This window comes from Musca vetustissima, unplaced genomic scaffold (genome assembly GCF_032173495.1).
Source record: "Musca vetustissima isolate MV318-11 ecotype Yass unplaced genomic scaffold, APGP_CSIRO_Mvet_v1 utg25894, whole genome shotgun sequence".
NCBI classification, from domain to species: Eukaryota; Metazoa; Arthropoda; class Insecta; order Diptera; family Muscidae; genus Musca; species Musca vetustissima.
In genome coordinates this window covers 34,193-59,405 of record NW_026885205.1, presented here as the reverse complement: position 1 = coordinate 59,405, position 25,213 = coordinate 34,193, and the positions used below count along the sequence as shown (strand labels likewise).

The following is a 25,213-nucleotide window of genomic DNA, read 5'->3' as shown; positions in this document are numbered from 1 at the left end:
TGATGATTTAACTGCTGAAACAAACACACACAGTATTATTAATATTTTGTACTTTGTTGTTTTTATTATAAAAATAATTAATTAAATATATTATATATATTTGTTGTTGTTCTTACTTTTTGTTTCCCTTTCTGTTCTTGTTTTTCCAATTTCCGGTATAAATATTTAATGTTTTGCTTTGAAATCATAAACCAAAAAATGAAAAAAAAACTCAACTCATAACCAATTATATTTTGTATAATAATTTTTTGGTGAAATATGTTATACTACCCCCCACCTTAATGTGCGTGCGTGTGTATGTTTGCGTAATTTAAAAAAAATATATGATAATTTCTTTTGTAATTAATATTTCCTTTGTGTTGAAATAAAAATTTCAAAAAAAAAAAAACTTTTTTGAAAAAATAATCCCCCCTAATGTCCTTTAATTTTATTCTCTTCTCTGTCTTCTTTTCCCCACTTCTCCTAATAAAAAATAATTTATTTTCTTTAAATTTGATTTTTAATTTTTCCTTTTATTGTGTATTATGTTCCCTTCCTTCCGATTTTATGTGGTCTTGTTGTTTCCTTTTTTTCTTCTTGTTTTTCTTTTTCTTTCTTTGTTGTTGTCGTTTCTTTTTTCTCCGTTCATTGTACATTTCAGGGAGGCTACCTAGATGGATTACGTTCACATTTGGGTGGTTTAACACAACGTGTCAAATCATGGTATTGGGGACGACCTCTTGTAAGTGCAATTGTATTTTTCATTTCAAAATAAAATAAATAAATAAAAAAATCTAAAAAAGTACAACCAAACTCAAATCCAATAAAACATAAACCAAAAAGTTTTGAAATGCACAATTATTTTTGTTTTTCTAAACAAAAAAAATTAAAAAAAAACTGAATTTCTTTAAAAACAACCCAGAGTTAATAAAAATTAATTTTTTTCTTTAATATTTATTTTAAAATAGTTTAGATTTTTTCTGGTCTTCAGTTTAGCCTGTAGGATTTCAATATTAGTTCTTGGATTTTTTTCTTTGTGTTCTTTTTGGAATCAATTGTTGTCGATGTCCTTGTTTTAATTTAGCAAACAAAAATTAGTTGTTATTTTTGAACTGAAAAAAATCCGAAAAAAAAGTTATTTTTATTTTTCAAAATCAACAGCTTGCTTTGAAAATATTTCACCCCTTCGTACCACCACAACAAATAACAACACCCCACCACCGCCACTAACCAACCAACCCACCCACCAAGTAAACAGTTCAGACAGTTTCAATCTATGTTTCTAACCACAAAAAAAAAAAAAAAAAACAAAAATAAAAACCAAACAAATCTCCGTTTTAGTTGCACTTTGAATTTCAATTTAGTTTTTAGAATTCTTTGTCTCAAATTTTTTAAAATAATAGTAATACCAATTAACCTAGAATTTTTGTAAATCATTGTAAATGATAATCCTCCCTACTTTCCTAAACAAATCTTGAAAAAAAAACTAAAAACAAAAACTTAAAGCAATTCTGTCAATTATGTGTAAGTATTGCGAGTTACCTTTTTCTTATACTTTCCAATTATTTTCCTGTCTCTCTCTCAATTTTTTTATAAGTGTCTGTGATTGTTATTTTATTTTCTTGTGTTTTTTTAATAATTTCATAATTAAAAAAAATTTATAAAAACTAGAACTGCCACCATAAAATTTGAAAATTAGCCACCAAAAAAAAACAAACTAGAAAGAAATTCAAAGAAAGCTTGAAAAATATAATTGCACCATAACGCATGAGTCACCCTGTATTTGTTTTTATAACAACAAAATAAATAAACAATTTAAATACAGTCGAAAATGGTTATAAGGAAAAATTATAATAATTTTCAAAATAACTCAATATTAAATTAAATACTTCATAAAAAAATCAATTTAATAATATTGTTTTGTTCATTATAACCCTGTTTGACTGTATCATAATTTCTTAGTTTAGTTGTGGTTTTCTTTAAAAACCCCGTTTTCTATTATGTTTCTATCATGCACCACTCCATATAATGTTAATTAATTATTATTATTAATTTCCTTATAGTTAGTTTCCAATTTAAATTCGGTTTATAGTTTATATTTTCAATGTTTAGATGTAGTTTTAATTTTGTCTGTACAAAAAACAAATCTATGTTGGGCTTTAAAGGACTTACGATAAATTTCAATTTAAAATAAAAAAATGTTAAATATTCTTTAAAGGATCTACCATGTATTATTTTCAAATTATAAAATATAAGCGTAAATGTTTTAAGTATCTACTAAAGCATAGTAAAGTGTTGATCAAAAAATCCTTGTTTAAAAAAAAACCAAGGCTTGAAATTTTTGCATGTTTTAGGAATCTACTAAGGCGTGAAAGTTTCACGAAATATTTTTGAAAGGTCTACTATAGGCGTAGATTCAAAAAAAATATTTCTGTAAGACCTAGGGAAGGCGTCGATTTAGGATGGCATCGATTTAGATATTTTGTAAAGGCCTACAGAAGGTGTCGACTTTAAAAAAGTATTTTTAAATATCTAATATTGGTATTTATTTTGTAAAAAATATTTTTTAAAGGTCCAGTATATGCGTGAACTTTTTAAAGATCTACTTTAAGCTTGCTTTTTTCTAAAGGATCTCCTTTAGTCTTGAATTTTTTAAAAAGGATATCATTTAGGCGTGGATTTTTTAAGGATATCATTTAGGCGTGGTTTTTTTAAGGATATCATTTAGGCGTGGTTTTTTTAAGGATATCATTTAGGCGTGGTTTTTTTAAGGATATCATTTAGGCGTGGTTTTTTTAAGGATATCATTTAGGCGTGGTTTTTTTAAGGATATCATTTAGGCGTGGTTTTTTTAAGGATATCATTTAGGAGTGGTTTTTTTAAGGATATCATTTAGGCGTGGTTTTTTTAAGGATATCATTTAGGCGTGGTTTTTTTAAGGATATCATTTGATTTTTTTTTAATGATCTCATTGACTCAATGGTTTTGTTTAATAGACGTGGATTTTTTAGATGATCTCCTTGAGTCGTGAAAGGAGTCGATCAAAAAAAATATTTGTTAAATACCTAATATAGGTTTGTATTTTGTAAAAAATATTTTTTAAAGGTCCAGTCTATGCGTAGATCTATTTTAGGCTTGCATTTTTTAAAAAGGATCTCCTTTAGGCATGGATTTTTTAAATTATCTCCTTGAGTCGTTTATTTGTTTTAAAAAGGATCTCCTTTGCGCGGATTTTTCAAAAGCGTGGATTTTTTAAAGGATACCATTTTGGCGTTGATTTTTTTAATGATCTTATTGAATTTTGTTTAAATTATCTTCAAGGCGTGGATTTTTTAGATGATATCCTTGAGTCGTGTATTTTGTTTAAAGGATTTCTTTAGGCGTGGATGTTTTAAAAGGGTCTCCTTTTGCCGTGGATTTTTTAAAATTATCTCCTTTAGCCGTGTCTTTATACCCTTCACCACACTGTGGTACAGGGTATTATGTCTTTGTGTATATGTTTGTAACAGGCAAAAATAATCGAGAACCATGGGTCTAGGTTCCTTTTGAGGATATGTATAGTACAGGTCGCATTTATTATCCGAATTGGATGAAATCTGTCACAGCTCATTTGTTTGGCCCAAGGACGAACCCTATTGAAATTGGGAAAAATCGGTTCAGATTTAGATATAGCTTCCTATATATTTTCGTCCGATTTTAGGTAAATGGTGTACCAAAGTCCCTATATATCTTTCGATTTGCACGAAATTGGGTATAGCTTACTGAATTAGAATGATGTGTGTTAAGTTTCGTGAAAATCGGATTTAGATATAGCTCCCTTATATAGTTTCGGCCGATTTTAGGTAAATGGTGCACCAAAGTCCCTGAAAATCATTTGATATACACGAATTTTGGCGTAGCGTATTGAATTAAGTCTAGAATGACGTGTGCTAAGTTTTGAGAAAATCGGTTCAGATTTAGATATACCTCCCATATATAGTTTCGTCCGATTTCGTGTAAATGGTGCCCCAAAGTCCCTATATATCTTTCGATTTGCCCGAAATTTGGTATAGCGTACTAAATTAAGTCTAGAATGATGTGTGCCAAGTTTCGTGAAAATCGGTTTAGATTTAGATATAGCTTCCATATACAGTTTCGCCCGATTTAAGGTAAATGGTGTACCAAAATCCCTGTATATCTTTCGATTTGCACGAAATTTGGTATAGCGTATTGAATTAGGTCTAGAATGATCTGTGCTAAGTTTCGTGAAAATTGGTTTAGATTTAGATATAGCTTATACAGTTTCGCCCGATTTTAGGTAAATGGTGCACCAATGTCTTTGCTAATCTTTTGATTGCCATAAATTTTGGTATAATGTACTAAAGTAAGTCTACAACGATGTGTGCTAAGTTTCGTGAAAATTGGTTCAGATTAAGATATAGATTCCATACATAGTTTCGCTCCATAGCGCACTGAATTAAGTCTAGAAAGACGTGTGCTAAGTTTTGTGAAAATCGGTTCAGATTTAGATTTAGCTCCCATCAGCAACGTACACAGGATTTCATTTGGGGGGCCGGTAGTACAAAATAAAAAAATTTCCTGTTGCAAACATAAATTTACTGTGAAAAAAAATCATTTCATTTCCTGATTACGTCCCTGGCTCCCATATATAGTTTTGCCCCATTTTAGGTAAATAGTGCACTAAAGATCCTTAGCTAGGTCGATTGACACAACGTTAATATAAATTATTCTCTGATAAGTTTCCTTGAAATCGGTTCAAATATTTAAGTTCGTTCACATATTTAAGTTCGTTCAATTTCATGTAAATTTTCCTTCGAAAAATCGACGTCGTTTAGGATACATATGTTGACTATACCCAAAGTGGTGAAGGGTATCATATAGTCGGCCCAGTCCGACTTTACTACTTTCCTTACTAGTTTTAATATGTCTCAGTGATCTTCTTTACGAGTGAACTTTTAAAAAATATTTCTCAAGGATCTCATTTTGCGTGGGCTTTAAAAATATATATTTATCAATGATCTCCTTTAAGCGTAGAGTTTTTCAAATACTTTTCTAAAATATATTACTAAAGATCTAATTTAAGCGTGAATTAAAATATATATACTATAGGTTTTATTAAGGCCTTCCTTTAGCAAATATTTTTCAAAGACAATTTTTCTCTTTCGAAGAGACCATTAAAGGCCTTATCACAGTTGGTAGTTGATAGTTCGTGTGATTAAATTCAGAGCAGCTCAGGATTAATGTATGTGGATTTTCCGGGGATTATTTACCCAATTTAAAATAATTACGGAATATATATTAGGTTGGGGAAAAATAAATCCATTATTTTTCGGCATATGACTGTACTGATAGATTTCCCGTAATGTATCGATAAAACAATTTATTTTATGCTCGTTGAGGGTAACATAAAAGGGTAACATTTCGCAGTAAACAAAATTATGTTGCTGTTTTTTGTTTGGTGCATTCAGTTACAGGGTGTTAAAACCGAAAGTGAACAAAGAGGAAATTCGGTACATTTTACAGTCTTCCTTTGACAAAGGCGAAAATGCAAGCCCAACGGCCAAAATTGTGAAGGGTGTTTATGTTCCGATACTGTAACAGCCAATTATGTAAAATTTTGGTTTTAAAAAATCACCCATATATACCTTGATATTAAAATTCAAGCTCAAATTTTTTAATAAGAAATTTATAAATTTTTTTTTCTACAATTTTGAAACCCTATTGCCCAACATAGATTTACTTATTTAGTTATAGTTTATTGAATCAATTTCCAAACACTTTGTAGTTTAGTGTTGTTTAGCTTCTGTCATTTAATTTTAGAGCTTTTCTCAATAACAAACAAAAAACAACCAACCACCCAATCAAAAATCTTCTACTCTATTTCTCTATCTGTAACTGTCAGTCACAAATCCAAAATGAAACCAAAGTAGTGCCCTGTAGTACAAAAAATCACTCATTTTTCGTTTTCATCACTCTCGACCACCACACACCCCCACCATCCAAAACTCTAACTCTATATCTCTCTGGCCTTTAGTTCATATACAAAACAGCAGAACATTAATAAAAACACTAACATTATCAAACACTGAAGGATAAATACACTCACTGTCTCTCTCAAAACATTCAGAACATTTATCAGGCATATTTGCGTACAATTAATTTTTTTTTTTTTTTTAATTCGGGAAAAATAATTCAAACAAATTGACTGTAATTATAAAGAGACGCTTCTGACTAGTCTAACACCGCTTTGTAGTAGGCGAATTCGAAACATAATTTTTATTAAATATTGGTTAATAATTATTAAACATTAATAATTATTAATAATTAATTAGATCACCTTGCTCGGACCTACTACGGTGGGTCAGTCAGTAGGTGACCGATAACTGAATTACAGGTTAACTATGAATCAAAAAGTGCAGTCTCTGGTCATTAACCCCCAAAGTGTATTGTAAAATGACAAACGTCCAAAACCTACTTCTAAGTAATCATGGAATCCAATAATGGAGCAAGGTGTAGAGTATAGCATTCCCTATAAACTATAAAGTGCGATGTTGAATTAGCAATGAATCAAAATGGGAATGAACACCAGAAGTGTTACCCCGGGATTGAAGAATAATTATTGTACTTCCAAGATACTGCAATGACTTCCAGGTTAATGCAGAAAATGCCACCACTTTCCATCTAATCTTATTACTTGAAAAAATATTTGAAATCAAAAAAAAAAAAAGGTAAGCTGCTAATAAGGATTACTACTCTGAATTGGGATACAATTTAATGACGATAACTTGGAAAACACCAACAATCTCAGATCAAACGGACTCCTGTGAACTATATAGTAGCTTTGAAATTGTAGACAAAATGAAAATACGATTACAAATGAAAGGTGTGCAGTTGTGTTGTATGCCTTATGTCGAGTAAAATATCTACTAAGGAAGCTTATTGTTCGATTTATAAGCACCTGTGGAAAGAATTGTTCTATAAGCACGTAGGAACATCAAAATATTAAAAACATTGGTATGTTGGATAATAGACTCTTTTGGTTATACATATGAAAATATGAACCTCCAATTTGTGTAATACCTGTCAAATAGAGGACTCGGAAATTCACACTCTAATCGACTAGAATATCAAATAATTATAGAAAAATACCGTCAAACGAAAAACGACAACCAAACATGAATAACCAACTATGTAATCATAATGGTCCACTTTGTCTTATGGGATCCAAAACCCAAATGCAATAATGAATTAATTTTAAAATATGTCAAATAATAAGAAACAAGGAATTTATCAACAAATTCTAAACGAAAATCAGAATGAGAAGACCAACCAAATTAAGAAGTTACGAGAAAAGGAATTTATGGCGGTGAATGGTTGAAAAGTAGCTTGTGCAGTTGAAATATAATCTCGAAAATATGTTCTATGACATAAAGATGGAACGGAGTACGAACATTAAAAAAACATATCACTCAAAGGATCAAAGGATTGAAGCACCTTATCGGACCACAAACCAAAAATTGGAATTTTAAGAATCATATTGGAACGAATTTGGTGTAAAACCATGCCCAAAATAATGAGGTACCATTATATGAGGGCTACCCCGAAACTTAGGCTAATCTTTATCATTTTTGTTATGGAGATTTTCTACTCAATGAGAATACAAAACATAAATTTACAGTTAATTTAGTGGAAGCACATGTCCCAGCTCCCTAAAATACCGAAATTTGGAATGTAGCGTTATATGAGAGATTCCCTAAAAAGTGATATTGATATTTTTGGAAGGAAGATTTCACATCCCATGATAACCTGAAAAATCAAATTAGAACCAATTTGGTTAAATTGGTTCGTCACCAAAGCGCCCAAAATACCGAATAATGGGTTGTATCGTTATATGGGGGATACCCTAAAACTGGATTGATTGATCATTTTCAGTAGGAATATTCAATACTCCATTAGAACCAAACGTAGGAAATTACAGCCAATTCGGTTGAAAAACATCTCAAAAATCCCCATAATATCGAATATCTGGGGATCAAAAATATAGGGAGATTTTCTACTTAAGAAGAATCTGATATATTAAATTGCACCCAAATTATTTGAAAAACTTGTTTAATCTTACCAAAATTCCAATCTTTGGGATTTAGCTTTATATGGGAGCTGGATAAATATTGACCATTTTTAGTAGAACAAATGACTACCATACCACAACCCAAAATAACAAATTACAACCAATTAGCTTGAAACTTGTCCCCAAAACCATCAAAATACCGAATATAGGGGGTACCCTTATATGGGTCTACCCCGAAACATGGACCAATTTTTCGTAGGCCCGAAATAAATTTCATTAGGGAGATGTGATACCCAATCAAACATAGAAAATTGCAGATAATTCGATTTATCTATAAAATCCACATAATACCGAATATTTGTGGTACCGTTATATGGTTATATACTAAAACCTGAGCCATCCTATATAATAGCAATGCATTTTATTCTGATCAAGAATATCGTGGAACTGCTACCTCACTCCAAGCGAAAACCACTTCCAAATGATGCCAAACAAACTTCACGTATAAAATAAAGAATTTTCCAACAGAAGGTTGGAGCACCTTGTTGGACCGCATATCAAAAAAAAAAAAAAAAAAAACAATAAAAAAGTACACGCTAAGTCTAAAGGATTATCGGCCAAAACGTGGAATGGTGTCTACCCTACAACCCTGACATGACACCCTTTTTATTCCTGCACATCAAGGAAATAACTGTGGTTTATGATTTCCGTCACCCTGTTTTTGATATGTCTCAATCAAACCGGAAACATGTTTTGCTGGAGAGGGGGTGAAAATCTTAGGCGATTTTAAAACTTTGGAGAAAACAATGATCGCTCGTCAATCAAAACATCAAAAGCACTGCTACCTCCAAACGGATCAGGTGTGAATGTACCATTCCAGAGATAGCAAACAATATTTATAAGAGGCTTAACACTATGACTCATGTATAACAATAGTGGCATTCATGAATTTTGGTATAAACCGATTGATTCAAGATGTTTTACAGCAAACCGATAGATTCAGGGATCAAATGCTAGCGAAGGAGGAAAGTTCATTTGGAGAGTTGTTTTTAATATTAATGTATTTTCGTAATGAAATGTATCCGAAGACCCCTTACTATCTCATAACTAACCTTGACACCACCACCAACACATGAGGATAACACAAACCAAAATTAGATGGAGATTGCGCCACCCAGAGAAAAATTTAAACACTAAATAAAGTAAGGACTCCAACCTCCGCACAAAATTAATGGAGGCGTTGTTTCTAGACAGCGATAGATGGCAGCACCAACACATATGACAAGCTACAGCCAACCAATCATCTACTGTGCTGGATATGATTATTATCAAAATTAACACGAAAATGAAAAAAATCAAATTCTTTAAAAGTTGTTTTTCAATATTTCTAAAAAGTGTCTGACATTCACCTCCAAATGAAATGCATTTGATGACCTGACATTCTAATTACGAACCTCGGCATCAACACATGAGGGTAACACAAAGTATGAATGGTAGGATATAGCGCCATCCAGAGGAAAATGAGAACACTGCATAAAGCATGGACTCCAACCAATTCACAAAAATCATAAATGTGTTTTTTCGATGGATAGCAATAAATCACATATATTGAGCTTGAAGAAAACCACTGATGATTGGCAAAACAAATACAAGGAGCAACCGATTAAGATTGTTATGCTAAGAATCCTATGCTCCGAAGAGAAGTTAGAGAAAACCCAAAATAGACTACTCCATGATAAATACGGACCATTGATGATGATCTTTTTAAAATTGTAAACACCGCATATTATTATCGATGGTTTGCCCGACTACAATTCAATGGTCTCCGGTTTCAAATCCCAGAGTAGGAACGAATACCGAATATTTGTAAAATGGGTAGTCATACCCATCTAGAGGAACCTTCTGACATTCTGATAACAAATAGAATGAATAGAATACAACCAACTAGTAATTACTTGTGATAGCGCCAACCAGAGAAAAATACCAACGCTAAATAAAGCAACGGCTCCAACCACTCTTTCAGACATTGTTTCTAGGCAACGATAGATGGCAGTCCCATCGCCCAGAAGAGACTACAGCAGACCAAACAATTACTCCGCTGGAATAAAAATTAATAGAGATTAACAAAACTAACGCAATGACTAATCATGTAAGACGATGATACTTTGTGCAGATGGAGAAGACAAATTGTTGACGTCACTGCCTAAACACGGAATGTTCGCTGATGAAACATGGTCATTAAGGATGGAATTGTTATGTCCATATTGTTACTTAAATACTTATGCGTGTGAATTCATCGAATCCCTTAAAATTAGGGCTAAACTATTGTCATATTTTTTTATTTTACCCAGAAATATATATTTCTAAGCTAATGTTAGGATAAATGTAACACTGTAAAGGGATAAATTCTTTAATCTATGAGAATTTTCTCAAGAGACCCTGCCTAAAACTGTTATCTAAAAAACAACAACAAAATCACGAACACCACACATTTTTGTTCAAATTTGTGTTATATCTAAAAGTGCACTTTAATAATTATAATGCTAATGATGAGGATGATGATAATGATGTTTGATGATTTTATGATTGACTCTATATGAAATGGAATTTTCTTATTTTTTTTCTGTGTATGTGTGCGTGTTCCTGATTGTCTTCTACTTTCCCCCCAAAAAAATTAAAGAATTTTTCAACACACCACAATTTACAGAAAAAATATACACCGCCAAAAAAATATAAATATAAAATGCTTTTTTTCTCCTCAAAACAAAAACAAATTGTTATGTTTTTTCTTTTCTTTAATAAAAGAAATAAAAAATACCATTTTTTCTTTAAAAAAAACACACTCACATTTTTTGCAATTAAAAAATTCTCTCTCTCAACTTTACAATATTGTTATTTTTTTACAATTTTCAACAATTTCTCTCAATCAATCAACCAATCAATCATTGCAAAAATCCAAATATCAAAATTCGAAACAATTGAATGTGTGCTCTCCCTCTCAACAAACAATAAAATTGAAACACAAAAACCAAACCAATTCGGAAAATTCGTAAAACAAAAATTCTGTAAAATAAATTAAAAATTAGGAGTTGGCCACAAAACTATCACGAAGTTTCGATATGAAGGAAGAAGGCGGTACCCTACTGGGCGAAAAAGGTGTACGTAGACATCAGGTAAGTAGTGTATTGACCAGCAGTTACATACACACACACAATGGCATAACATCTCTATCTTACATTCTGACTACAAAGAAATCAGACAACGGCATTCGTTTTTCTTTCTCGTTCAAGACACACAAATAAACTGAAAATTAGGATTTTTTTGTAAATTATTTTACAAACAAAACAGACAAAGATTATGAATATAAAAGAAATTCAGAAAACATTTTTTCACACAATCATTATCAGAAACCTTCCGAGAAACTCAGATTTCATTCCCAAATGTCATAATATCCTGAAAATCGTACTTCATTCTCCTTTAAAACAATACATTACAATTACAATACTAATTAGAATGATTGTACAGTACATTGAATTTTATTCGTATATTTTTCGTCATTATACCAACATTTTACATTTCCAAAAATCATTATTTCTTGAATGCTATACATAAACAAATTTTGCAGTACTAAATTATTTGTTTGTCAATTATTTCCCCAGCAAACATACATTTAAAAAAACTACATCCGCATCATACCACAATTTGTCATGATTGTACTGTATATTCAAAGTTTTGATAACATTTATTTCGGGTCAACGTTTTTTCTCCTATTATTCCTCTTGGGAGCATAGCCATTTTACTCGATTTTTTCTTCATTGAATTTCGTTATTCTTTGTTTTTTTATATACCTGCTAAGTATATGATTGTTCTGCGGTAGCCTGTCTTAGGGGATGAGACCGCCATCTATCGTTGCCTAGAATCAACGGTTTTTTTTAATTTTTAACAGTGATTGTGTTCTTTGCTTATTTTACGCTTGGTGGCGCTATTTCTGCAGCCATTTCTATTTTGTGTTTTTCCAATTGATAGTGTTGAAGTTGAGGTTGGTTTATGCACTGATGTTGATGCAGTAGTTTGCTAAAAATATATTCCTCATTTGTTCTCATTTTGAAGATCATTCACGGCTACCATTTCTTGAGTGGATGTGCAAAAGGTATTGCTCTATTTTCTGTAGTCTTGTGGTGTTCGTAAACGACCTAGTTCAAAGTTTATTATTGTCGTTCAATGAAGGATTTTTGTATTACCGAACGCCGTCGGTCAATGAACGGCTTTGCTCAATGAACGATATTGAATTTTATTCTACACCTTCTGTGTCGTTCTGCACTGACATTGACCTACTGAACGGTGTCAAACAAGAACAATTTTATATAAAGTCTGTTAAATTGAATGAATGTACCTACATGTAATAAAATTAACACTCGGGATACGGTGCTCACAATGCCAAATGCTAATCCTGCAGTAATGTTTTAGGCATAGCTGGAGACTCAGTAAATTATATAAAGCGACATTTAAAAGCAAAGCAACAATTTCCGCAAATTGACTCCCAAAGACAACCGGCACAGGTGTCTGGAGCAGCAACTGCAGTGAAAACATAGTGGAACCGAATATAACGAAGTTTTGCCGTCGGCCACCATCCATTTAAAAATGTGGAGAAAAGAGATAGGCAAGTTCTTCGAATGATTGTGAAAGGTAATCATTATTTATGGTTAGTAGAACGGTCAGAGCTTAACTCAATGATCTGCCATATCAATTGAACTGAGTGCCCATTTGAACGGCATAAGGCAACTGAATGAGGTGAACGACTTAGTTCTCTTTTAAAAAAGTGACCTAGTTCGTTCGATCACTGAACTCCGAACCAATATTCTTAAACGTAAGGTAGTTGCATTCACTGACCTTGAGAATACCTTCGCAAGTACGTGTGTTATGGAATCAATTGAATTATGGAATCAATTGAACCTGTATGATCAAATCACTGACTGAAGACATATATTCTCTGAATCCTTAGGACGGTTTGAATGGATCACTAGACAAAAATGTTCCCGCTTCAGTGAGATTACAATCAGTCTTGCAACGAATGTTGGATATGGGCTTTAACTGTGGCGAGATATGCCAAATTTCATTCAATTCGGATCATAAATGCGACCTGTACTTTTTTACAATTTAATATGGACTGATGGACGTGCATAAATCGACACCCGATTGGCTATCATCGCAGGTAACACTCTGCCACGACCTATTTAGTATAGCAAAAAATATAATGTTCTAGCCTCATAATGTTGATATATCTTGAATGTCCCGACAGAAGGGGATGTAAATTAGCATTTCGTTCTTAGAGGGTAAAAACAGCTTTACAGAAAATGTTCAATATATTTCCATGTTTTTATTCCGCCCGATTTTAGTTATTTTCATGACCATAGCCAAAATTTAAACCAATTTTTCTTTCAGGGATCTAGGTGTACATTTTTTGACAGGGTCACCATATACACCCAAAGAAAAAATGACAACATCCGTGTACAAAATGAGCACATACGGTGTCAATAGTGTAGCAACATCGTCGTGGTCAACTTGAATACTATGTTGTCAATTTGATACCGAGATTTTAACAACGGTTTCGAGCACGAACGTGTATAAATTAACACCATCTGTGGACAGAAATTGTCATCAAAGCGGTGTCGAATGGACATTTTTTAGTGTCAATTTGCGATCATTATAAATGGTCCCTATATTGAAGTGAGATAAAGACCTCTGCATAGAAAATTTGCGTACTTTCATGTTTTGACGAAGCCGCCATATAACCTTCTCTTACCGATTTTAGGAAGGGTATTCGGCCTGACCGAACATATCGCCATTTTAACTTGTGATGAGACTAGAAGTTCAACTCACCACCTTCCATATATATGGAAGTATAAGTTGAATTTTAACCCATGAAATCTAGCTATTTGTACTGATTTAGTTGTTGTCTTGGAACAATTTCGCTTAATTTCTCCTTCCATCTTCGACTCATTCTCTTATGCTAGGCAAATAGACTAGTATCTTGATTTTTCTCCGTGATACATGTTGCTCTGAATTATTTTTCGACATGGTTAGTATTTATACCTATGCCTGTAGGATATTTGGCTTCCTGGGCTGTTGTTGAAACGTAGGCGTTTTCATTGATCCTGTTATTGCGTCTTTTCTTTAATAGTATTACATTTCATATATCAATTTTATAAATATTTTTTCCGATTTAAAAATATAAAAAAAATTGTTCCATTAATAATTATTATGAGTGATAAAAATAAGTATTTACTATTATTTCATTTGTACAGTACAATCAAATACCCATCGTTTTTAAATATTTCCTATACCGATTCCATAATATTCGTATCAACCTTCATATCTTCAACTCCCCCTACAAAATACAAATCATCATCATATTTTCAATTAGAATTGGCTTGTTTGTACAGTACAATAAAATAACAAAAGTATTCAATATATCGTTGAAAATTTGCTCCCTTCAGTATAAACAGAAAAAATCACCACTTATTTAATAATATTTTTTAAATACAACCAAATATTTTACTCTCGTATGACTATATAATGAACTTTGTTACTTACTACTACTATTATTATTCTTGAATACTTGAATAAATAAATTTTGAAATTATGTTTGATTCCTATTTTAATTTTTTATAAACAAAATGCTTGCTAGTAACTTGTTTTATATTTTTTCCTATTATATACTACTTATATATACTCAAAATATTATCCAAAGAAACAAACCAAAACACCAAATTCCTTATTTAATTGCTGTATAACAAACAATAACAAGAAATACACTAAAAGCTGAAGTTATTATTTAATTTTTTGTATTTAAATATTTTTGAAAACAATATTATATATGCATTTATATTTTTAACATAAATTATAAAAATTACACAAATCAATTAAGTATTTTTGAAGTTCTTGGTTTTGAATCGAAGTGTCTTTAATCTACAATTTTGGGTTCCTTCTGTAATGTGTTAATATAGTTCCGGCCATACGACGAAGTCAATGTATATTAAAGGACGAATGGTCTGTTCCCTAATTGTAGTATTTTTTCCGATATCATAAAGGAAAAATTGTTATAGTACTAAAAATTGTAAATTTTTTTCAGGTTCTGCAACAGACCATATACAGGGTTGCCCATATTCGAGGGACCCATCTGGCAACGCCATAACTTTTGACAGAGATGTCACATCGCTTAATGATTTACCGCGTTTGAAGCGTCAGTCCAAGCAGATTTTTATCATGAACCAATACACGCCATGCGAGCGCTCTGAAATAGTTGAAATTTACATTCAACAAAAGAAGTCAATTGTGAAAACTCAACGTGCTTTTTAAACATTAAAAAATGTGAGAAGTGCGCCTTTTAACCCTTTGTGGCCCAATGTTGCCCACAGGCAACAAAATGTTTTAGAGCTTATATTTATTATACAGTTAGTAGATATGCATTCCTTGGATTCCCTATGTCAAGACCAGATTATGGACGACGCATATCACGAGAAAAATCTAAAAAATTCAGATTATGGACGACGCATATCACGAGAAAAATCTAAAAAATTCAAATTTTTGGTAAAGTTATGAGCGTTTTAATACAGAGAAGAGGGCAAAAATGTGTACAGTACTAATTTGTGTATACAGTTCAAATTATTTAAATCGCTTCGTATTCGAAATGTACGAATTCTGTCATCAGAATTATTTTTGATTCTTGTAAAACAGAATATTGAAAATAAATTAAAATGATTTTTTCGTCGATTTTGCATTTGGTTTTCTTGATATTGGCCTTTTATTTTTCAGAAAGAATGTACTGTATCTACCGAATGCAAGGATATAGCGATGTCAAATTTTGTCCATATCCTACCTAGGATAGTTGCATTAAATCTGGGAACAGAGAATTGTTCTATGATTACGGAAAAAAATTCGGGGCTCAAGGGCTAAGAACACCATTAAGCGTTTATACGAAAAATTTTCGACTGGTAAGGCTCTTTCTAATCCGAAGAGGCCATATAAAAGTCGACCAAGGCGATCCGCCGAGAATATCGCTGCCGTACGAGCCAGTGTTGAGAGGTCCCCAAGAACATCCCAAAAACGCCGTTCTCAGCAGTTGGGCATGGCTCGGTCCAGTTTACAACGGATTATTCGCATTGACTTGCATTTGTTCCCGTACAAAATTCAATTGACGCAAACAAGCCTCGTCGTGCAGACAAACCTCGTCGATTGGAATGGGCCCAAAGAGTCATTGAAATGACCGAAGATGACGAGCAATTTTGGAACAAAATTATCATGTCCGATGAAGCCCATTTCACATTGAATGGGACCGTAAATAAGCGAAATTGCCGTTTTTACGCCACTGAAAATCCTCAGGAGATTCAAGAAGTGCCTCTTCATGACGAAAAAAGTCACAGTTTGGTGCGGCGTTAGTTCGAAAACGGTCATTGGGCCGTTTTTCTTTCAAAATGAAAATGGCCATGCTGTTACCATCAATCAGGAGCCTTTTCGCGACATGATGACCAATTTTGCGATGCCAATTATTCGTCGAAAGCGTATGAGACAGTTCTGGTTTCAACAAGACGTCGCTCCTCCGCATACAAGTCGCATAACAATCGATTTTCTGAAGAATTTGTTTCCGGGCCGTTTGATGTCGAAAAGTGGTGATTTGGACTGGCCACCGCGTTCGCCCGATTTGACGCCGCCTGACTTCTTCTTGTGGGGATATTTGAAGCCAAAGGTTTACGTTAACAAGCCAAGGACCGTAGAAGAGCTCAAGGACAACATTCGTGAAGAAATAGCCGCTATTCCGGCCGAAATGTTGGCAAAAACGATGGAAAATGCAGCAAAAAGGGCACAATACATCATCAACGCCAGAGGCGGCCATTTGAGAGATATCATATTCAAAAATTTATGTAAACAAATCTACTTGGAACAAATTAAATGATTAACATTGCCAACCGCCAAATTTTTATTTTTTTCTTTGATTAAAAAAAAAAACATGGGTCCGTCGAATATGGGCAACCTTGTATACACATCGATCTATGGACGGTTAATAAAATTTGAAGACATGTATACATTTCTGAAAATAATTTAATGTAACGCGGAATTCTTAATTTTAAAGAAGAACCTCCATAAGGAACAACTTCGGATTCTTGTAACAATTAGAATCTATATTGATTTGTGTAATTTTCATTTAATATCTAATAAAATTAATATACAATATATATTATTAATTAACTTATTATAATTTTTGATTACTAATTTTTTTATTGAAAAATTTTATTGCAGTCTATGCAAAGATTATCGGCTGAACAGCAACAGCAAAATGGTTCAACGACTGAACAAACAACCCATGAACACAATCCAAACGTCGTACCTGATCATAGAGGCAACTTACACATTACAGTTAAGAAAACAAAACCCATATTAGGTATTGCTATCGAAGGTGGTGCTAATACAAAACATCCGCTTCCTAGAATAATAAATATACATGTAAGTATACGAATAACAATAGCAACAAAACTAATAAATATAGCTAAAATTATCCCAAATGAGAACTGATATAATTGAGTATCCAATTTGATCCTATCATCAGGACGAATAGGTTCAGTATCAAATACGGATAGGAGACCTAAAGAGGGTTTTTTATACCCTACACATCTACATTGTATGGGTATTATAGCTTTGTGTGGCACCAAGATTTGTAACGTCGCAAATTATTGGTCCTAGACCCACCGTTTAGTATACCTATCTCGACTAGCTGTAACGATGTAGACATAAGTGTCCGTCCGTCTGTCCATTATAATTTGTAAACACCTTACAGGCCAAAACTATGGACCAATCGCCAAGAAATTTTGCATTTAGGACAATTTCTGGCCAAAGAAGACCCCTATTGTTTTTGGAAATGATCGGTTAATATTTAGCGGATGATATGAACAAAAACTTTATTTTTGTCTGATTTTCTAGTCGCTCTAGAAGGTACAATAATGACACGAATACCATGAAATATTACTCGAAGACGGGAATCTAGACAAAGAATATGCATGACTGTTTTGTTGAAGATCGGTCAATATATAGCGGGTTAAATGGACCCAGACTTTAGTGTGAAAAATGACAAAGTTTGTATTCTAACACATATATATTTACTCCTGATGGACATAGAATAGAGAATTTGATGGTATATCTATACCGATTATATTGCTGTATATCTTCGTGGGATGTGGGAGTTATACGTTAATAACTTCGGGGATCTACCTACTTTTATATTGTTTAGAGTTAGGCTACATATTTTGCTTGAAGTTCCAGTTTTGGTCAAGGTCAACGCCTACAATTTTCAACTATTAAATATCTGTGTAAAATTGAAAATTTTGCATTTTTGCAATATTCGGAAAATATGTCGAGGCAAAAACAACAGCTTTTAACCTCTAATCGGGCAAGATGTTGCAAATATAGGAAAATATTGTCCAGGCTTGGAGTATAGATCCGCAGAATATTAGAGTTCTGTGGTAGTTGATGTTTATTTTTGTGGAACCTGTGAAGTTCCGTGTTTACTGAATTAACCGAGGTTTCTGTTTAAGCGTTCCGCTATCTTAAAGAGTCAAAGCATATCCCCCATATCAAAATCTCCTAGTAGGCAAAGATCCGTGATTACCCCCTTCTTGCTAGGTGTTGAGCACGCACGTCCCTAGACTCTGATATTCATTGACGAATCAAAGTGAATCATCAGATATTTCACTCCTTGAAGGCGTCCTAGGATCTTATTATTATAGTGCTTCCGATTACGTTGCCATAAGATGTCATATTTTCTTCTTCATTTTGCAGTTGTCTGTTTTTGGTTCATCATGGCTCTTCTTCTACCACTTTGTTTGCTTCTTCACTCGTCCAGCATTCCAAGACGTCTCGGAATTTTAGTCTTCACCTCGAGTTCAAGATTTCTCTTAACAACCCTTGCGGAATATGGTGGGTCCGGTGCCATGTTTTCTTTCTTGAAGTTTCCTTCCTTTTTCATATAGCCTGGGTATACCACATTTTTAGGATGCCAAAACCATATGAAACATAACATAGCTTAGCAATACTTCTTAAAGCTGGAGTTAGTCTCATTCAATATGGGATTGACCCGGCTTGCTCTTCTTACCAGACGGCAGATGACAATTAACGTTTATCTGCTCTTCACTAGACCTAATTTTTGGCACATCCTACGTTCCTAATTTTCCGGTTCATTCATCCATTTTTTTTTTTTTGCTTTTCGATGCCAGTAGCGTCTTCTTTTTAGCTCTGAGGATTTCAATATCCATGTTGACTACCTATATCATATTCTCGATATCTTCACTCGTCCAGCATTCCGCGACGGTGATTTCAATTCAACTATTTTCAATGTTTTAGTCAGTTTTGGTCGCTGGCAGGATTACCTTTGTGTGACTAAAGTCGCAATTGTCAATATTTTTATTTCCCTTTAACTCAGTTAGCAACTTTTTAAGTTTTGTGTGGCATTTCGGAACAACTCTAGTTTAGAAAATACGATCAGATTTTTTCCCTTAATTTCTGTTGTGGATCAAAAGATATGGGTCTTAGAACCCTATAAAACAATCTCCTTTTAAATAGCACGTTTCTTTCTTTTGGGTGGCCGGCATTCTGCCCGGATTTTAAGACTTTCACCTATGGACAGATACCAACATCGACTACGCGACAGAATCTCCTGTTAAATAGAATATTTTTGGGTGGCCGGTCTTCGGCGACAGAATTTCCTAGTTTTTGTAGGGTTTCTTTTGATCCACAACAGGTACAACCACATATCGTACCATTTTGGAAATTGTGGTCTATAATTCGATAATGGAACAAAGCTAGACTTTTAGGTAGTTTTAAAAAAATCGGGGTCCAAAACCCTGTTTTTTGACTGTATCTCCAAAACGGTTTTAGATAACCCCATAATATGACCACTCAATTTTTATAAGCTTTAAAATTATTCCCATTATATTTTAACCGGATCCGTAGAACCGAGTACCGGTACCGAACATCCGGGTCAAATAACCGGGTACGTTCCGTTTCCGATGTCACCAAGACAGAAAGTTCACCTGTTTTCAGCAACGATGGCTTATAGGCTTTGCTTATAGGTTGCTGATTATCCTCATTATTGTCATATGTTTTTGGTTTTTCTCGGAATAGCTCATCTTAAGTCGCGAAGGTTACTGCGAACACTAAGCCTGACTTCTTACTTCTTTTAGCTGGTATATGTACTGCTTGTAAAGAGCCGTCGGCGTACGCAAGGTGGACATTTTATCGACTAGAAGTTCCGCAGTGACCTTGTACATTAGTTCCTTTTGTACTTCCTTCGGAGTTTGCTAATCCTTGGGAGTTCCTTCTCGTTGATTGATTTCGAATTTATACTGCGGGTATCATTAGCCACCATGTTGGTAGAGGGCTTTATATGAGTGGTTACCGTACGCAAGGTGTAAATTCTGTCGAACAGAAGTTCCCTAGTAGCCTTTGAGACTAGGTCCTTTCGTACTTCCTTAGGAGTTTGCTAATCCGAGGGAATTCCTTCACGCCGAGTTTAGGTCTTGGTCGACACAGTAACAAATTGCCCTCTGATATACCTTAAGCCTCCATGCAGCAGGGCCCTCCTCTGTCGATCTCATCCTCTTTATTATCAAAGGCTTTAAAGGGATTTGGTTTCCGGCGAGACAGTTCCACTGCAGTCGATGTGGATGCGCGAAAGCTCAGCCTGCATTATTATCACTTCAACTGCAAGTTTTGTATCTATAAGGAGGGAGTCCTAAGTCATCATATTGGTAGAGAACTATTGTATGCGTGGTGGGAATTCTGTCGACTTGGAGTTTCCATGTGACCTTGTGAGGGTACTGCTTGTCGTACCTCATTAGGTGTTCCTAATCCTAAAGAAATCCTTATCGCTGGTTGAATTCCGGTCTTGGTCAACATAACTTCGGCAGAAACAAATTACTCTCCGATATATGTACATTCATGCCCAGTGCTTCTTTGGACAGAAAGATCAACTGACTGCAGCACTGACTTCTATATTTCATCCTCTTAACTGCCAAAAGATTTGAGGAGTTTTTGGTTTCCTTTAGAATGGCTCCATTGAAATTGTTGTTGTTGTACCAACTAAAATGCAAGAAAGGGAATCCATTAAGTGTTGGTTGGTTTTGACTCCTCTGTGTCCAAATTCAGAAAGGTTGTAACCTGTATTGTCTGCGTCTAAAGTTAATTCGGAGACAGGTGAGTATGCTTAGCTGGGCAAGAAGGTGCAGAGGTGCAACGAATCGTGTGATCGATGTGTTAGGTATCGTGCCGTCAATTCGTGAAATCGTTACACTATTCTGATCTTAGCTGTACTAAGACTGCTCTTGTCTGCCTAGGCAGCTGTTTTTCCTCTTTTGCTATGGATGGTGAATGATATCCGAGTATAGCATTCATACGGTGACTGCATATGTATAAAGGCTATTCAGGACTGCCTTATAAGCCTGTTGATCTAGTGGCTCACGCTTGTACTTTCTAACCTCTCTATGTAGATATCTCCTGACGTACCTGGGTGGAGGAAGCCTGTCCATAAGCATATGTCAGCGGTGTTCCCGACGATAACACCCAAGCAGATACTGCATCGATAACATTTGATAGTGCCCATCTTTTTTCCTCATGTATATAGTCCGCTGGTGTCATAAGGAGACACCCTGTTATATAGTTATAGTTCTCTGGTAGGTCTGTACATTTTTCCACTGCGTATCACTTATATTCGCAAACCACACTGGCGCCGCGTAATTAACCAATATCTTGGGGTAATTGGTGTTCGGAATCTGCTCTCAATCGACCATTGTTTTCAGCGGGAACTTCATTTTCATATCCAAGTGATGTTCTCGTTGATGTCTCTTAGAACAGTAGAAAAGTCGTCCCCTTCAGTGACTAAGTTCATTTGTATTAAGGGTCAAGAGTCAGAGTAATGCATTTGGTTGTTTGTTCTTGTGACGTTTAAGTCTTAAAAATGATCCCCATTCTAAAATCTAATATTTGCTTCCTCTCTCTCTTCTCCTTTAGGAAAATGGAGCAGCATTTGAAGCGGGCGGCCTAGAGGTGGGGCAGCTAATACTCGAGGTGGATGGTAATAAAGTCGAAGGCTTACATCATCAGGTAAGTAGAACATTTCGAAAACCATACCCCTTTACCCATAAAACAAATCATCTAACATTTTACAACAAAAAAAAAAACTTCATCAACTTTTTAGGAAGTTGCCCGACTGATAGCCGAATGTTTTGCAAATCGTGAAAAGGCTGATATAACCTTTTTGGTTGTCGAAGCGAAAAAATCGAATTTGGAACCCAAACCAACTGCTTTAATATTTCTAGAAGCCTAACATTTGCTTGCCCTGCCGGCTACAACCAGTGATGATCCCCTGGAACAACAGAAACTGGAGTTCCTCTATGAATGGGGTATCGATTTAACGACAACGCCAAAACCAATGCCAACACCAATACCACTAACAAAAGCTAAAAATCCACCGCCACTGCCAACACTGACACAATTACAACAGCAACAACAACAACTACAGCAGCAGCAAAAACATCAACAACAATTAAATACACACTCAGCAGTAACAACAACATCGACAACAAATCACAGCAACACTACAACTACTACCACCACAAATACCACAGCAACAACACTCAGTAAACAACAGCAACACCAACAACAAAAATCCTCAGGAATGTTATCAACAACAACTACAACAGCAACACCGAACACTCATCCCCACCACAATTCAATACACACGCATGCGCCTTCTCATTCCACACAACATCCTCATCACCAACAACAACACCACCACCATCATCATCAACACCATCAACTGGAGACCACATTGGAAACTCTCACCTCACCCCTCTCATCCAGCGAACACAACACACCCACTCATCAAAATTACACTAAAAGAAATTATGATTCCGTTTACCAATAATCGAGACTTGTTCGATCGTTGCTACATGGCGATCGACTTGTTCTAAAACAGCAACAACAAAAACAAAGATGATGAAAAACAACAACAACAAAAGAACATTTTTATAATATTGCTTGCCATTTCACTTCTAGAAAGAAAAAGTGAAAAAATGATTTTCATTTCAAACCTTTTGCTTTGATTTTTTTCCATTGGTGTGCTAATTAATGATAATGAGCGTTACAGCGCGCAGCTTCAACAACTCGCTTCATTGCTTCGCTTAATTATGAAAAAATAGAGAATAACAACAACAACAAAAGAATATTTCCCAAAAAAAGTGAAAATTAATATCTAAAACGGTCAATTGTGCTAAGCTTAATCTATGAAATATTAAATGAAAAAAATAATAACCAGTATTCCGATTCTTAAGAATAGAACTGACAGAAAAACAACGATTTTATAAAGTTTGGATTTGGAGAAGTGACAATATTTTTTTCATCTCTGAGATTTATGAATCAATCAGAAATCCTATTAAAAGTCCATGGAACGAATTGATAAGGGTTTCGATCAATAGAATACTTATAGAATATCTTCAAGCTAAAAAAAATTATGTAGTGTTTTACATACAGAAATAAAATTTTAATAAATATTTTAATAATTTCATTCATAGTTAATTTTTCCATAAATGTACCTCGCTTAGAATACACGTAAAAAAATCGCACTATTTTCCCAAAAAATTTAAACATTTCATTACAATCACAATTTGTTCCCACTTCAATCTACGTTACCACTATTTGTGCCCATTGTCCTCTCTCTCTCTTTTTTACAAAAACGAATGTGTTCCTCCCAGGAAAAAACACACAACCACCATTCATTGTTTGGCTGTGTTTTGTTTTGATATCGTTCCCCGCATCTCTCATTGTTTCCTTATTTCAGGAACTGCTTACGACCTCTGCATTGGTGTTATAAAATTCGCATATGCTTTTTCCAAATTATTTTGATATAATGATAATGGCAAACACTCTCACTCTAAGAAACCAGTATTTAAGTTTTATGGATTTTGTTCAGAAAATTCACTGACAAAACTTTCTGAACACTATTTATTATTTTTTCTGTGTAGAAGTTCCGTTTCCATTGAATAACTACACCTTATGTAGACAAGACTTCTGTTAACGGTCCATAGAACACATTGGTTTCATGAATAAAATATTCTTCAATTTATCAGTTCAATTTCCTTCAATTGTTAGGGTAAACTCCCGGCGGCCAGATTTCGTCACAGAAATGTAATTCTTTCATCGACGGGAGTAAGGAAAACCATAACATATTTATGTTTATTTGTTGGTTGACAGTTTATTTTTATTTTATTGTAAAAATAAACTGGATTTTCTTGGATGACTAGAGCGCTCGAGCATCCTAGTTGCTTCGGGCAATACACCACATTTCCTAACTTTTACTAGAAATTGCTTTTCCTACTTCAGTTCTGGCTAATAGCAAACGAAGCTCACTTAGAGTTTCGGGTTGAAGTATGTGTACTCACGGTGTAGTCACGGAAGGATCCCTCTGTCGGTTATGATTTTACTACTTTATTCACGTGATGAGTTTTTAGTTGAGAATCTTCTGATATGCTTGTGCGTATTTTATTCTGTAACGACTCAATTTCCTCCAAATGCTAAGGAAAACTCACCTGGGGTTTCGGGCAGAAGTCGGTGCTCTCGGTGGCCATGGAAGTTCATTCGGAATTCCTTCCTCTTTCACATTGCGCGGACTCATAAAACAGGGACGTCGGATTTGATTTTGGTACTTAACCATGTGATATTTTATCCTGCAACGGCCCAGTATCCTTCGATTTCCAGAATTCGTCAGAGAAACTAAGAAATTTCACACCTAGATTTTAATGACTTCCCACGATTTCTTGACTTCCTGATCGATATCAATTGCCAATTTCCTCTAAAATCTGCTAAATGTTCAAAACTTTTTTCAACAAAAGTCATCATTGCTTTCATTTGTGAAGGGATCCGTTGAATCTACAGCTGGATTAATAAGTCGTCTGATATATTACCTAGAGGTAAAGATCACATTGCACATAATAATTCGGAAGTCTTCTTGTCGCCGAGCTCAGCATTCGTCAATGGCTTATCCTGGCTTCTCCTGTGAATCCGTAAAACCGCTTATAAGTTTACCGTAAGCGCGTCATACAAATGCTCGGCAGGATGATGCAC

General features: G+C 34.2%; 1 protein-coding gene across 1 annotated transcript; it reads left to right on the top strand.

Annotated features, from left to right (window-relative positions):
* Positions 1 to 643: 643 nt before the first annotated feature.
* LOC133332328 (whirlin-like) lies at positions 644 to 22,577 on the top strand. Its single transcript, XM_061540728.1, has 5 exons — positions 644 to 721; positions 11,134 to 11,220; positions 17,345 to 17,548; positions 22,103 to 22,195; positions 22,290 to 22,577. The coding sequence occupies exons 2-5, from the start codon at positions 11,167 to 11,169 to the stop codon at positions 22,416 to 22,418; spliced, it is 480 nt and encodes a 159-aa protein (XP_061396712.1). The 5' UTR covers positions 644 to 721; positions 11,134 to 11,166; the 3' UTR covers positions 22,419 to 22,577.
* Positions 22,578 to 25,213: the final 2,636 nt, after the last annotated feature.